Below are 12,425 nucleotides of genomic sequence, written 5' to 3'. Positions count from 1 at the left end.
CCTCATATTATGGAAACCTTTTGTCAGCAATGACTAAACCTGTGCTGTCACAACATTATAAGTTCTTCGGAAAACTTGCTGTTCTGTTCAAAGCTACAAAATTTGACTGTCTCATAAAGAACATCCATTGTGCCTTGACCCTGAGGACTCGCTGTCAATAAATGTTGAGAGTAGACTATGCTTACCACTACTAGAACTTGATTTCTTGCTACTGATGTTCCCTGGGAATAAGTAGAAAGACTGTTCAACAGTTACACAATTTACCTCTGCTAAGAACTATTAGTTTATGGGTGCTTTTAAGGATAAGCTTTGTTCTTCTGCTTTGATATGATGTCAGATTTGGGACTAACTAATTTCTGTCCAGACATTCCATTAAGTACTTGACCATTATACATTTTTCTCAAGCTCTCCACTGTGATTTTTAGGGATTGTTATTAGATAGAGAATCAGCTGGATCAAAGACAAGTTCCAGGACTCTGACTATTGCTCATAAAACTTTCCATGCATTGGCTGTGTAGTGGGGTAAAAGGTGGTGTCAATCTTCCACCTTACCTATATTTAGACCTTGGTAATAGTGGTAACTTTGACTTGCACATTTGTCATAAACTTTTGATCTACTATGGCATTTCTGGAGGATTTGGTGATCTTTTTTCATCTCTAAGTGTTCTGGTTGCCCAGGACAATTAGATCGTCACTGCCTTCTTAGTATGTGTTGAGGGTGGGGTGGGCATATCACTCTTATCAGTGTTTGGCTACTTGCTCCATTCTTCAGCTTTCAGAAAGGACTGATTTTCTTGTGACCTCCACCTCGTTTAGAAAAGTAGGGAAGATAATAATTTTCTCTAAAAAGAATGCGGTATGTCTTCATAACTTTCTGTAAATTTCAATCTAACGAGATGTCAGTTTCCACTGGCTTAGAAATTAAATTTACCTGTTTGGGTTTTTTCCCTAAGGCATTTGTTCCAGCTGTAAGAATTCTGATACATTAATGTCCTTGGGGGTGGGGTATGCTCTCAGATCAAGACTCTTTGGGAGGATTCTCCTACTTGTTTGTATGTGTACCTAAAGCACATAAAGTTCAGCTAATTCACTACGGAGATGAATTGCTGTACGAGTTTGCAAAAGGCAGAACTCTTTGTGACAGTCATGGTATGCCCCACTGCAGCTCAAGTGGTGAGCTCCACACCTTTACTGATGAGAACACTAGAGATGCAACTCGGAGTAGCATTTGCACCAAACTGCATGCTGTTGTCAAACAGCTTGCTTCTGTCTTACTTTAGGATAAGTCACACAGAATGTCAGTGTATGTATGGACAGTCACCTCAGCAAGGAGGAGAAGTTGCTTCCCTGTTTCCAGAGCTAATTTGTCTATAAACATATTCATTACTAGCCTTCTAGTCCCTCTTCCTCCAAACTGAAAGATTGTGACAATGTCTGAGAGGAAAGTGCAACCACATACCCTTCTATGGCTGTTAGGAAAGGACGTGGAGGACGTCAGGGTGCAACTATTTCAGATGGGTAAAGTAACGTACACCTTTCTGAGCTGGTGTAGTTAAACACACTGTTAGCATACAAAACTATAGATGCTGTACTTTGAAGAATTCTTACAAATAAAGCACCTCTTTATGTTGACTAGATTTTCTAGACTGAGAAGTACATGTCACATAAAGAAGTGCTGCTGATTAAAGAACTAAATCGAGGGGAGAGGTATGGAAAACGAAGGGGAAAAAGTGACATTAGGTTTAAGATTTTTGGGCCTGAAAATAAGACAGTGGAGTGGGTTATGTTGTTAATCAGAAACTGAAACTTTTTCCCAGATCAAAGCCAAAGATGATGTGTCTTAGTGTATTTTTATTCCTTTTTATTCATTCAATCTAGCGGAAAGATTTAAGTAAAGAGCCAGAGAATTGGTGGGAAAAGCTGGCATAATCCTGAGAGCTCTCTTTAAATTCTCTGGAATAAGAAGAGATTAATGAAAAGTAAATCAATTGGGGGATTAAAAAGATGAGCAATAAGTTGTTCCAGAGGATAAAACTTATTTCCCCCAGTAACATTATAATAAAAATTAGGAATTTTAAATATTTGTTGTTAATATCTTGCTGATTTCCTAAAATACACACTGCCTTTCATAATAGGAACAAAAGTAATAGAGAAGAGACTGTGCTGCAACGCAAAACAGCTGCTAGTGCTCCACCACCCCCAAGTGAGGAAGCAGTGTCAAGTAGTTCTGAAGATGATTCTGGGACAGACAAAGAAGATGAAGGTGCTGTTTCTCAACGTTCGACTCCAGTGAAGGTGACTGATACAGGAGATAATACAAAAATCACAGAGGTAAGAAATTACTGGGGCAGACAAGGAGGTTAATCATGGCCTTAGAATTCACGTTTCCTGAAAAAAACCCAACCAGCAAATGTTATAGAACCGTCAGAAGTAAAGCACTGAGAAAGTAAATGACAAGGGTCTCCAGTGTATTTTCTTTGTGTGGATACTAGCAAAATTAGTTATAAAACTTCACTATTATTCTTGGCAAGTAATAGTGAAAAACAGTGGAAAATAACATTTTAAAAAAACTAAGAATACCATTGGAAACCTGTGGTATTTGAAAGGTACTCAGGTCAAGTGTAGTCTAGAATATTAAGCATAAAATATATCTACGTTAGTGTGTTAATTCAGAGCAGTAGTGCATTTCTCATCATTGTCCCTTACCGTGCTCTGGCTCGCATCACGGTGTGGTCTTGCAGCATGCAAATGGGATTCCTTTTGGGTGAAACTGAACTGGGAGGTGCTTCTCCAAGAACGTACCTGATCTACCTCACTAATCCCATTAGTCCATGGGAGTTAATCTGGAGCAAGCCCCCTGAGAGACATGTAGTGTGGATCTGAGGTCCTGAGCAGCACTTCTTTCAGTTACGATTCCTTTTGAATGATGCCACTTGCTCACATGAATATAACTGTAAATTAGTGTTCAATCTGACTAAATTTCAACCTGATCTATATGAAGATTTTAAAATTGCTGTTTCATGTGGTCTGACATTTGCAAAAAAAAAAAAAAAAAAGAAATTAAACTAAGTCCAAAATTGTGCGTGATAATTTTGTCACATTGGTCCTATGCTATTACTGCTGCAAAGGCTGAAGATAATGGCAGGATAATAGTGAAATCGTGTATGCACAGTCATATGAAAAGAGTGTGTGTTCTCACTTGTGGGCTATTAATCTCTTTTTGCTAACATAACTCTAATTCTATTAGAATCCCTTGGGGGCTAATTTAATGAAAATATTAATTTTTATGAAGTATTATGCAAATGTCTTTTTTATTAATTCATGTAACATTCCTTCAAATTCTTTCTTGTAGATACCCATTTTGGGTGCCACCGAAAATGTCTTAGCAAAAGGATATGTGAATGGAGATTATACATATTTGCGAAATACTTATGTTGTTTTGGGGAGATATTTTTTTTTGAGTCACAGCTAATTTAAATGGTTATAGTGTTGTGCTTGTATATGTTATATGTATATGTTATGTTGTGCTTGTATATGTTATTCTTACCATTGCACAAATTACCTCACTTGGGTTTTTCCATCTGTGTATTGAACGCACTTCAATACTCAGACCTAAGGCATCTTTTTAGAATTTTAAGATGCTTAAGTGAAAGATGCATGTAAACACAAAATAGGCTTAAAGACAGTATTGAATTTTAATGGCTTACAATTGCATGAGCTATTCTGATTCTTTTAGTAATGCACGTGAAGGAATATTTTTCCATTTTATTAGCACCTTTTCGTGCATGGAATTTTAGTCGTAATTTGCATTGTTAATTTGTGTAATTTCTTATTAAAATTGCTGTGCTGAAAAGGATTACCTGTTCAGTTATGCTGAATTACTACTTTAGCAATTAACTTGGGTTATCATTAATGTCTGTCTGCCATTGTAAATTTGTTTATTCTCTTCCGAGTACAAAGCTTCTCTTAAATCTATTGTTTTTGAGGGCATGATGTTTATGGAAACTTCCTGTTCCGAAACTAAATATAAAAATTAGTAGTCTTAAAGACTGTGTGAGACATTAGATTTTAATGTGTTCTCCAGCTGATCTTCATTTATCTCGTGAAGTGTTGTTTCTTCATTACCAGGCTAAGTAGAGCATCAAATATAGGCTTTTCAAGAAAAGTGTTGGATTTATTTTTCTGGCAATGGCAATTATTTGTTGTGTCTACACATGTAGTTAAAAAGTTAAAAAAGATGACCTGTAATGGAGAGTTTCAAAACTTGATGGCTAAACTGAATAACGTAATAAGAAACAAAACAACTATCTAGTTGATTAAATAAGCATCTGTTTTCTAGAACTATTTTAGGTACTTTTTTTTCTCCCTACGTTAAGCTTAACTTAAAAAAGAAACTTTAATGAAGAATTCATTTCAAAGCCTAAGCTTACAAATATTCCATTTTATGTCTCCATTAGCTAAACTGACAACTTACTACCACTCTAACCAGTGTCAGCCCACGCTTTACTGTTTTCTCATTTGTGAAAATGGATTGTGTATGATATTGTTCAAAAATACTAGAAGTTTTAGGTGAAAAACACTAGTGTGAGGTATTTTTGTTTGGAAAAGAGTGGATGTTCATAAGCTGATATTTTTAGGTGCATTACTGAGTAAATATGGTTATTCCAGAATGATTGGATGCTTCGTCAGGGATTTGAATTTTGGTATTTTTTTACATCAGCAACTGTAGACTAGAGAAAAATTGTATCATTGCAACAGGCGGGGAGAAACGTTCCTTTTTATTCACATGTCACAGAAGTTAATAAAAAAATGCTTTTATACTTGTGGTCAGGACATGTCTTTCCCAAGTTCTTCTTTGAGTTTTGGTCTTTTCGAACTAAAAGAAAACTATTTTTATAGTTGCTGTACTTGCAGTCACATGTATCTTGTCAGTAAACCCCCTCAGTTTCACACTGAATCATTAGACATAGTGAAGAATTGCATGTGCATTGGCTCCTTGTTATAGTTGACTGACATGATTGTGTAACACATAAAAAATAGTTTTGTTCAACCTAAGTTTGTAATTATTTCAGAATTGACAGCAGAAAATGTGAAAGTAAATGTGGGAGCATTTGCTGAATGAATACAATTTATTCTATTTTAAATTTCAACACTGAACAGAATTTAATACCTACATCATTATATGTCCTATAAATATAATTTATTCTCCTAATATGTTGTTTTATCTGATGTAATCCTTCAAGAATTGTTTTTAATTGTTGAATAAATATATTGAAGAATATTTTAAATACCTTATTTTTATTAAAAAAACCAACAACAACACAGCATGCACAAGCTAAGGTTATTACATATATGAGAAACTTACTTGGTTTTGCCTGCACTTTCAAAATTATTTTCAGGTTTAGAAATAATTCCTTGCTTGAAAGCAAACTTTTATTTGGATGTTGTTACTATATCCTCAGTCTGAATCTTTCTTCTTATGTTTCAGAATGTAGTGCAATCAACAAAAGATGTGTATGGAGTCAATCTTTCAGATGTTCCTTCAGAAGATGATCTCTCAGTATATACTAGGTGAGATAAGTTTCCAGTGGTAATCAGTAAAAGATAATTGGAGCTAGTTAAATACAGCTTGTCAAATTGCTGCCTTTGATTGAACTTAATGAAATTATAAATTTTAGATATATTTGGATATATGCTATTCTGGTTTTAAAATCAAACTATTCTGGTTTTAGAATCAAACTGTTTTCAGATGTCTGTGTCAGCTCTGATTTCAGTGGAAGTTATGCAGATGTCTGAATGCAAAATTTGGAACTTGAATGAAAGATGCTTCAATAGAAATATCTGTCACTTAATATAGTCCTAGAAATTAAAAAGCAAATTCCATATTAGGAGTGGTTCCATGATTCTAAGCCATGTAGTCTGTGATTTTTTTGCATTTTTCAAATGTTGAATTGCACTAATTCAGATCAGTCATAAGTGTAATAACGTCTTCTATGAAATGCATACAAAACAACGGAAGTCTTTTGTTAACATAATGTCTTACTCGTAGAGATATGTGTTAACTGTTGTCTTTTGCTCAAATTTAGATAATTGTGTGACTCTTCATGTTCAAGGAAGATTATTTTTGAGTAATATTCAGCCTTTTTCTTGAAACATCTTGGCCTTTTGAGCTTGAAATAAAAAAAAATATGGATTTTATAGGGAGACCTTGAGACCGTTACTAAATCTGGTATAGACTATGAGCAGAAAAGTTTAGAAGAGCAGTCAGAATAACTCACACTGTAGAAGCATGGATATCTAAGTGACAGATATTTGTACTGTAAGTTTCAGGAGAGGGACAAGTCGGTTTGACCCTTGCCATTATCAGAGTTTCATGAAATAACAACATGCAAATATATGTGGTATGGGGGTTACGTGTGTGTCTACGTATATGCACTGCACTAAATGTAGTGTGTGTAATAATGTGCTCTTACACGCTGTATTGTGAACAGCATCATACTGCCACTTGTTCTTAATAAATGGATTTGTGAATTCAAACCATACATATAGGAAACGAGTATAATACAGCGTGGTGCAAGACAAAATACAGCTCCTTAGGTGGTCCAGCAAGTTCCCACTCAATTCCTGCACTTTGTGGTATACTGTTAAAATGTAAGGCAGCATGCTGCATGGCACCTGCAGGCTCTCCTTCAGGAGCTGGGAGCTGCTGGCTTACTGTGAGCAGTTGGAGGTAAGAGTCAGTGAGCAAGCATCAAAGTGTCACCTTCCACTCAGCTCCAACTACACAAAAACTTCTGCTTTTATTCAAGGGTAACTTGGACATTTATCCTGTACGAGACAGTTGTTACCACTCCTGCAGGAGCCATGAACTGCCTGGTCCCCAAGAGCAGTCAGCAAATTAATAGTGTGCTTCTCCAACGACAGACAGTGACTCCCACTGTATCAGTGAATTCCCGTAACCCCACATAGAGCACTGGCTATGTGTTAGCATTGTTAAAAAATGTGTACTCTAAGCCATTGTTCTCCTCAATATCACAGAATAACACTGAAGCCAAAAACACCCCCTGGTTTAAATTTTCTTTTTTTTTTTTTTAATTTAATTAATCAGAAATTAATTTGAACGTTTTGAAGTTTTTTAACTCAAGTCAAAACTGAACTAGAATAATTTCAGTTATAGATGAACTAGAACTGAACCAAAAAGTTACTTATTCGGTTCCCTGGTGGAGGAGATTCTTTCCTAAACTGCAATCTTTTTCTTTGAAAACTAATCAGAATAATAGGAATTCAGAGCTGAAGGTCAGCTGGAGAAATTTAGGTCCAAATTATAGACCCCCTTAGGGGGGTCTTTAACTTCACCTCTGCCTCTAGCTTTGGTTCCTTATTTTAACACTAGAAAATGGATGCCAATTTGACAATTACTCTTTGGTATACTGGATAGTTATTGTTGTTCTGGAAATGGTCCTGTGTGAGCTGATGTCTACTACAAGTAACTTTGTGCAGATGAGCAACTCTGTGATAATAACATCCAGAATTGGAGCTGCTTCCCATTTTGTCATTTCTTAGGCTGAACTAACATTTGGTCTCTTGTTACAGTAGCGCTGTAAACTTCATGGGAGCTTTGGAGCTCCCTATTTATATCCTTTTCAAGACAAAAAAAAGCTTGCATTTATTTAATTTCCGTCAAGTAATGCAGGCTTTAAAAATACAACAATTAGAAATTCGTTACTTCTTGTTGCTAACAAGATGTAGTGCTATTTACAGTCTGATGTGCTGACATAGGTGGAAAGTATAGACTCTACTGACATCCTTTATTACAACGTACATCGTTTGAGAATAGCAGCAATTTGCTTCACAGTATCATTATTTATTTCAAGTTCTCACTTGAAGTCTTTTTCTATTATTGTAATAAGGGAAATGGAGAGGTGAGATCCTGGCTGTACTTGATGTTGGGCGTGTTACATATTGTTTTTTCTTTATTAGCATCAGGGACTCAGGTTTGAAGTACCTCAGGTAAAGTTCCTTTATGTCAACTGATCTATATTAAGTATCAATGCAAATGAAAAGTAATTTGAATCTGTTCAGCCCACTTTCACTGATGGCTGATAACTTGTGTTAATTCTTATCAAAATAGAAATCATGGAAGCACAGATTGGTTGAGGTTGGAAGGGACGGGAGGTCCCTCAAATAATTTGAGGATGTGCACTGCAGATCAGCTGTGCGTGGTGTCTTACTGATGTCTGGTAACTTACTTGTGTTAATTTAGGCCTTGTTTGTTTCAGAATCTTGGATGATTTGAAGCAATGAATATAAAATCCTTACACCTTTAGTTTGCCTTTATTCGTTTTTTTTTTTACACTTGTTTCAATAGCAAGCTCCTGCACTAGAAGATCTTAATTATCTGTATTTCCGCTTAAAATTCTCTTATTTAGAAATATAAATATTTATTCCTGCAACATCCAAAGTGATGTCACGTGTATCTGAGGCTTTTGTTTCTACAGTATAGAATCTGAATGGAGTAGAAAAAAAAGCCACAACAAGTTGTTTAGGACTGTATTGTTCCTTTGTCTTCTGTACATTCTTCCATGCAATTGCTTTTGCACTGTTAATTGTCCTCTGTTAAAATGTAGTAAATATTTCTGAAATAAACCAGTAAGACTATTTTTAAGCTAAATGGAACCTAACTATTAAAAACCCTCTGCCTCAGAAAATTGAAGTATTAAATCACAACTAACATTTACTTCTGTTTTCAGTAGCAGAGATGTGCTGGAGGGTGAACAGATTGAGTGCAAGATAACTACATATACATATATTTGAAACCCTCTGACTTTTCCTCTTAGACTGAGTGAATCAGATTAGTGGTTAACTATTTTTTTTTTTTAATTTTGCTCCAATTCATTGCTATGAAAAAAAGCCATAACAATATTTCCCGTCTTCAGTGTCTTCCAGCAAATATTTGGAGCTGAGGGAATTCTCCCCAAAAGTTGTGCTTGTAAATAAGTGAGCTGGACTAACAGTGTTTCAGCTGAATAAACTAGCTTGAATTTGGCTGAGGACTGACTTAAATCTGAAACTTGAGAGACTTTCTCTCTCCTCTGTTGTTTTTTTCCCATAGGCTATTCATCTGACTGATTGCTTTGAAAAAGACAGAGAAAGTTGACTGCAGCAGGCTGCCTGTTTCATAGGAGCAGAGGCCTGTTTCTGCCACTTGACATACTAGGTGACTCCAATTGATAGGCAAATCTTTTTCGAGCTAAAAGGAGATGCTGAGTTCTCACATGCACCCACTGTAAAGTTTTAAAAATCCCTCTTGTTTACCAGAGAGGTAGGTCATGATCAGTGATTTACATATCATGACTTAAAGACTCATTTTTTAATGTCATTTTCTTTCATTTGCTGAATTTTTTGGGGGTAGTTCTTTTACTTTCTTTGATTTTTATTTTTTTTTCTCCTGTCTACTGCCTTTCACAGATTTGTTCAGCTGGGACAGAGTCAGCATAAACAAGACAAGAGCAGCCAGCAATTTTGCTCAAAACACCACTTGGATAGGGTTATAAATTTGTAAGTATTCTTCTTCTTTTTCCCTTTAGCCTATTTCTTTTTGCTTTTGTCATTAGACCTGAAAAATCATCAGGTAAATTTGATGTTAAATTGTCGAAGTCATACTTCTGTTGCCTTTACTGCATAAGGGGATTCAATGCATAGCACGAAGAAATGGGTTCTTATTTCACCCTTGTAACTTTAAAAGTGTTGGTTTTTGTGGTAGGGTTTTTTGGGTGGCTTTTTTTTTTTGTATTGACAAAATTTTTGTATTCAAAATTCTTAGTAATTGTGAGTTATCACAACACAAAGTGCTGAAGTTACTGGCAATTTCTTCTTGCTTTTGAAAGAGGTAGTTTGAAGGAGATTGGTTGACTTGCATATTCTTCATTAAAAAAAAATCAAAATTGCAATTCATAGATTCATAGATTTCTAGGTTGGAAAAGACCTCAGAGATCATCGAGTCCAACCATCCCTAATCCCCATTAAACCATATCCTCAAGTAGCTCATCCACCCTATTCTTAAACACATCCAGGGATGGGAACTCAACCACCTCCCTGGGCAGCCTATTCCAGTGGCTGACAACCCTTTCAGAGAAGAAATACTTCCTAACATCCAACCTGAATCTCCCCTGACTAAGCTTATGCCCATTTCCTCTTGTTCTATCACCCATCACTAATGTAAAGAGCCCTTCCCCTACCTCCCCACCATCTTTTCTCAAGTATTTATAGGCCGTAATCAGATCTCCCCTCAGCCTCCTCTTCTCCAGGCTAAACAGCCCCAACTCCCTCAGCCGCTCCTCATAAGTTTTATTTTCCAGCCCCTTGACCAGTTTAGTCGCCCTTCTTTGGACTCGCTCCAGGAGCTCAATATCTCTCTTAAAGCGAGGGGCCCAAAACTGGACACAATATTCCAGGTGCGGCCTCACCAGTGCCGAGTACAGGGGCAGGATCACTTCCCTGCTCCTGCTGGTCAAACTATTCTTGATACACGCCAGTATCCCATTGACCTTTTTGGCCACCTGGGCACGCTGCTGGCTCATATCAAGCCGGTAGTCAACCAACACCCCCAGGTCCTTCTCCGCCAGGCAGCTCTCCAGCCACTCCTCCCCGAGCCTATAGCGATGCTTGGGGTTTTTATACCCCAAGTGAAGGACTCTGCACTTGGCCTTATTAAAGCTCATGCCATTGGCCTCAGACCAACGATCCAGTCTGTTCAAATCCCTCTGAAGGGCCTCCCTACCCTCGAGCAGATCGACACAGCCTCCCAGCTTGGTGTCGTCCGCAAATTTACTGAGGGTACATTCAATCCCCTCATCCAGGTCATTGATAAAGATGTTAAACAGAACTGGACCCAGCACTGAGCCCTGGGGAACCCCACTGGTGACCGGCCTCCAGCCGGATTTAGCCCCATTTACCACCACTCTTTGGGCCTGGCCATCCAGCCAGTTTTTAACCCAAAGGAGGGTGTGCCTATCCAGGCCAGCAGTTACCAGTTTCTCAACCAGAACACTATGAGAAACTGTATCAAAGGCTTTACTGAGGTCTAGGAAAACTACATCCACAGCCCTTCCCTCGTCAACCAGGCGGGTCACCCTGTCATAGGTGATCAGGTTTGATTGGCAAGACCTGCCTTTCATAAACCCATGTTGACTGGGCCTGATCACCCGGTTAACCTGTATGTGCTCATTAATAGCACTCAAGATAACCCGTTCCATGACTTTGCCCGTCACCGAGGTCAGACTGACAGGCCTGTAGTTCCCCGGATCCTCCTTCCACCCTTTTTTGTAAATGGGGGTAACATCCGCCAGCCTCCAGTCCAGCGGAACTTCCCCAGTGAGCCAAGACTGCCCAAAGATAATGGACAGGGGTTTGGCAATGACATCCGCCAGCTCTCTCAGGACTCTCGGGTGGATACCATCAGGCCCCATAGACTTGTAGGCATCCAGCCGAAGGAGCAGATCCTTGACCCGTTCCTCTTGGATCACAGGAGCTTCGATTTGCTCTCCCTCCCCGCACTCAGACACCGAAGGCCAGCTCACCTGGGAACTGCTGACCTTATTATTAAAGACTGAGGCAAAGAAGGCATTAAGGACCTCAGCCTTGTCCTCATCCCAAGTGACTAACGTACCCCCTGAGTCCAGTAGGGGCTGGAGGTGATCTTTAGCCCTCCTTTTGTTATTAATATATTTATAGAAGGACTTTTTGTTGTCCCTTACGGAGCAGGCTAGTCTAAGTTCCAATTGGGCTTTTGCTTCCCTGATTATCTCCCTACATGCCCTAACTTCCTCCCTGTATTGATTCCTGGATGCCTGCCCATTCTTCCAAGACTTGTAGACATCCCTTTTTCTTTTGAGATGTTCCCAAATCTCCTTTGTCATCCAAGCTGGTTTTCTACCCCGTCGGCTCGATTTCCGGCACACAGGGACAGCTTGCTCCTGTGCCTCCAGAATTTCCTTTTTGAGTAGTAACCATCCCTCCTGCGCCCCCTTACCCTTGAGAGCTGTCTCCCATTGGACTTTGTTAACCAGACTTCTAAACAGCCCAAAGTCAGCTCTCCCAAAGTCCAGCTTGGCCGTTTTAGTGTTCCCCCTCCTAACTTCCCCTAGAATTGAGAATTCTATTATCTCGTGGTCACTATGCCCCAGGTGTCCTCCAACCTTCACATCTCCCACAAGACCTTCTCTGTTCACAAACAGCAGGTCTAGGGGAGCTCCTTCTCTAGTCGGTTCACTGACCAGTTGTGAGAGGAAGTTGTCCTCCACACTCTGCAGGAACCGCCTAGACTGTTTCCTGACTGCCATGTTATACTTCCAACAGACATCAGGCAGGTTAAAGTCACCCATAAGGACAAGGGCTAGTGAGCGCGAGACTTCCCCCAGTTGTTT

General features: G+C 38.6%; 1 protein-coding gene across 1 annotated transcript in view; it reads left to right on the top strand.

Moving 5' to 3' along the window:
• The window catches only part of FIG4 (FIG4 phosphoinositide 5-phosphatase), a 79,594-nt gene that overhangs the window by 50,106 nt on the left and 17,063 nt on the right, over nt 1–12,425 (top strand). The window contains exons 20-22 of the mRNA XM_086608120.1: nt 2,136–2,331; nt 5,489–5,571; nt 9,469–9,558. Of these exons, the coding sequence (XP_086464246.1) occupies nt 2,136–2,331; nt 5,489–5,571; nt 9,469–9,558 (369 nt within the window). The remainder of the gene's footprint in view (nt 1–2,135; nt 2,332–5,488; nt 5,572–9,468; nt 9,559–12,425) is intronic.

The sequence above is a fragment of the Tauraco erythrolophus genome, chromosome 2 (genome assembly GCF_009769465.1).
Source record: "Tauraco erythrolophus isolate bTauEry1 chromosome 2, bTauEry1.pri, whole genome shotgun sequence".
In the NCBI taxonomy this organism is placed as follows: Eukaryota; Metazoa; Chordata; class Aves; order Musophagiformes; family Musophagidae; genus Tauraco; species Tauraco erythrolophus.
This window is presented reverse-complemented; position numbering and strand designations above follow the sequence as displayed.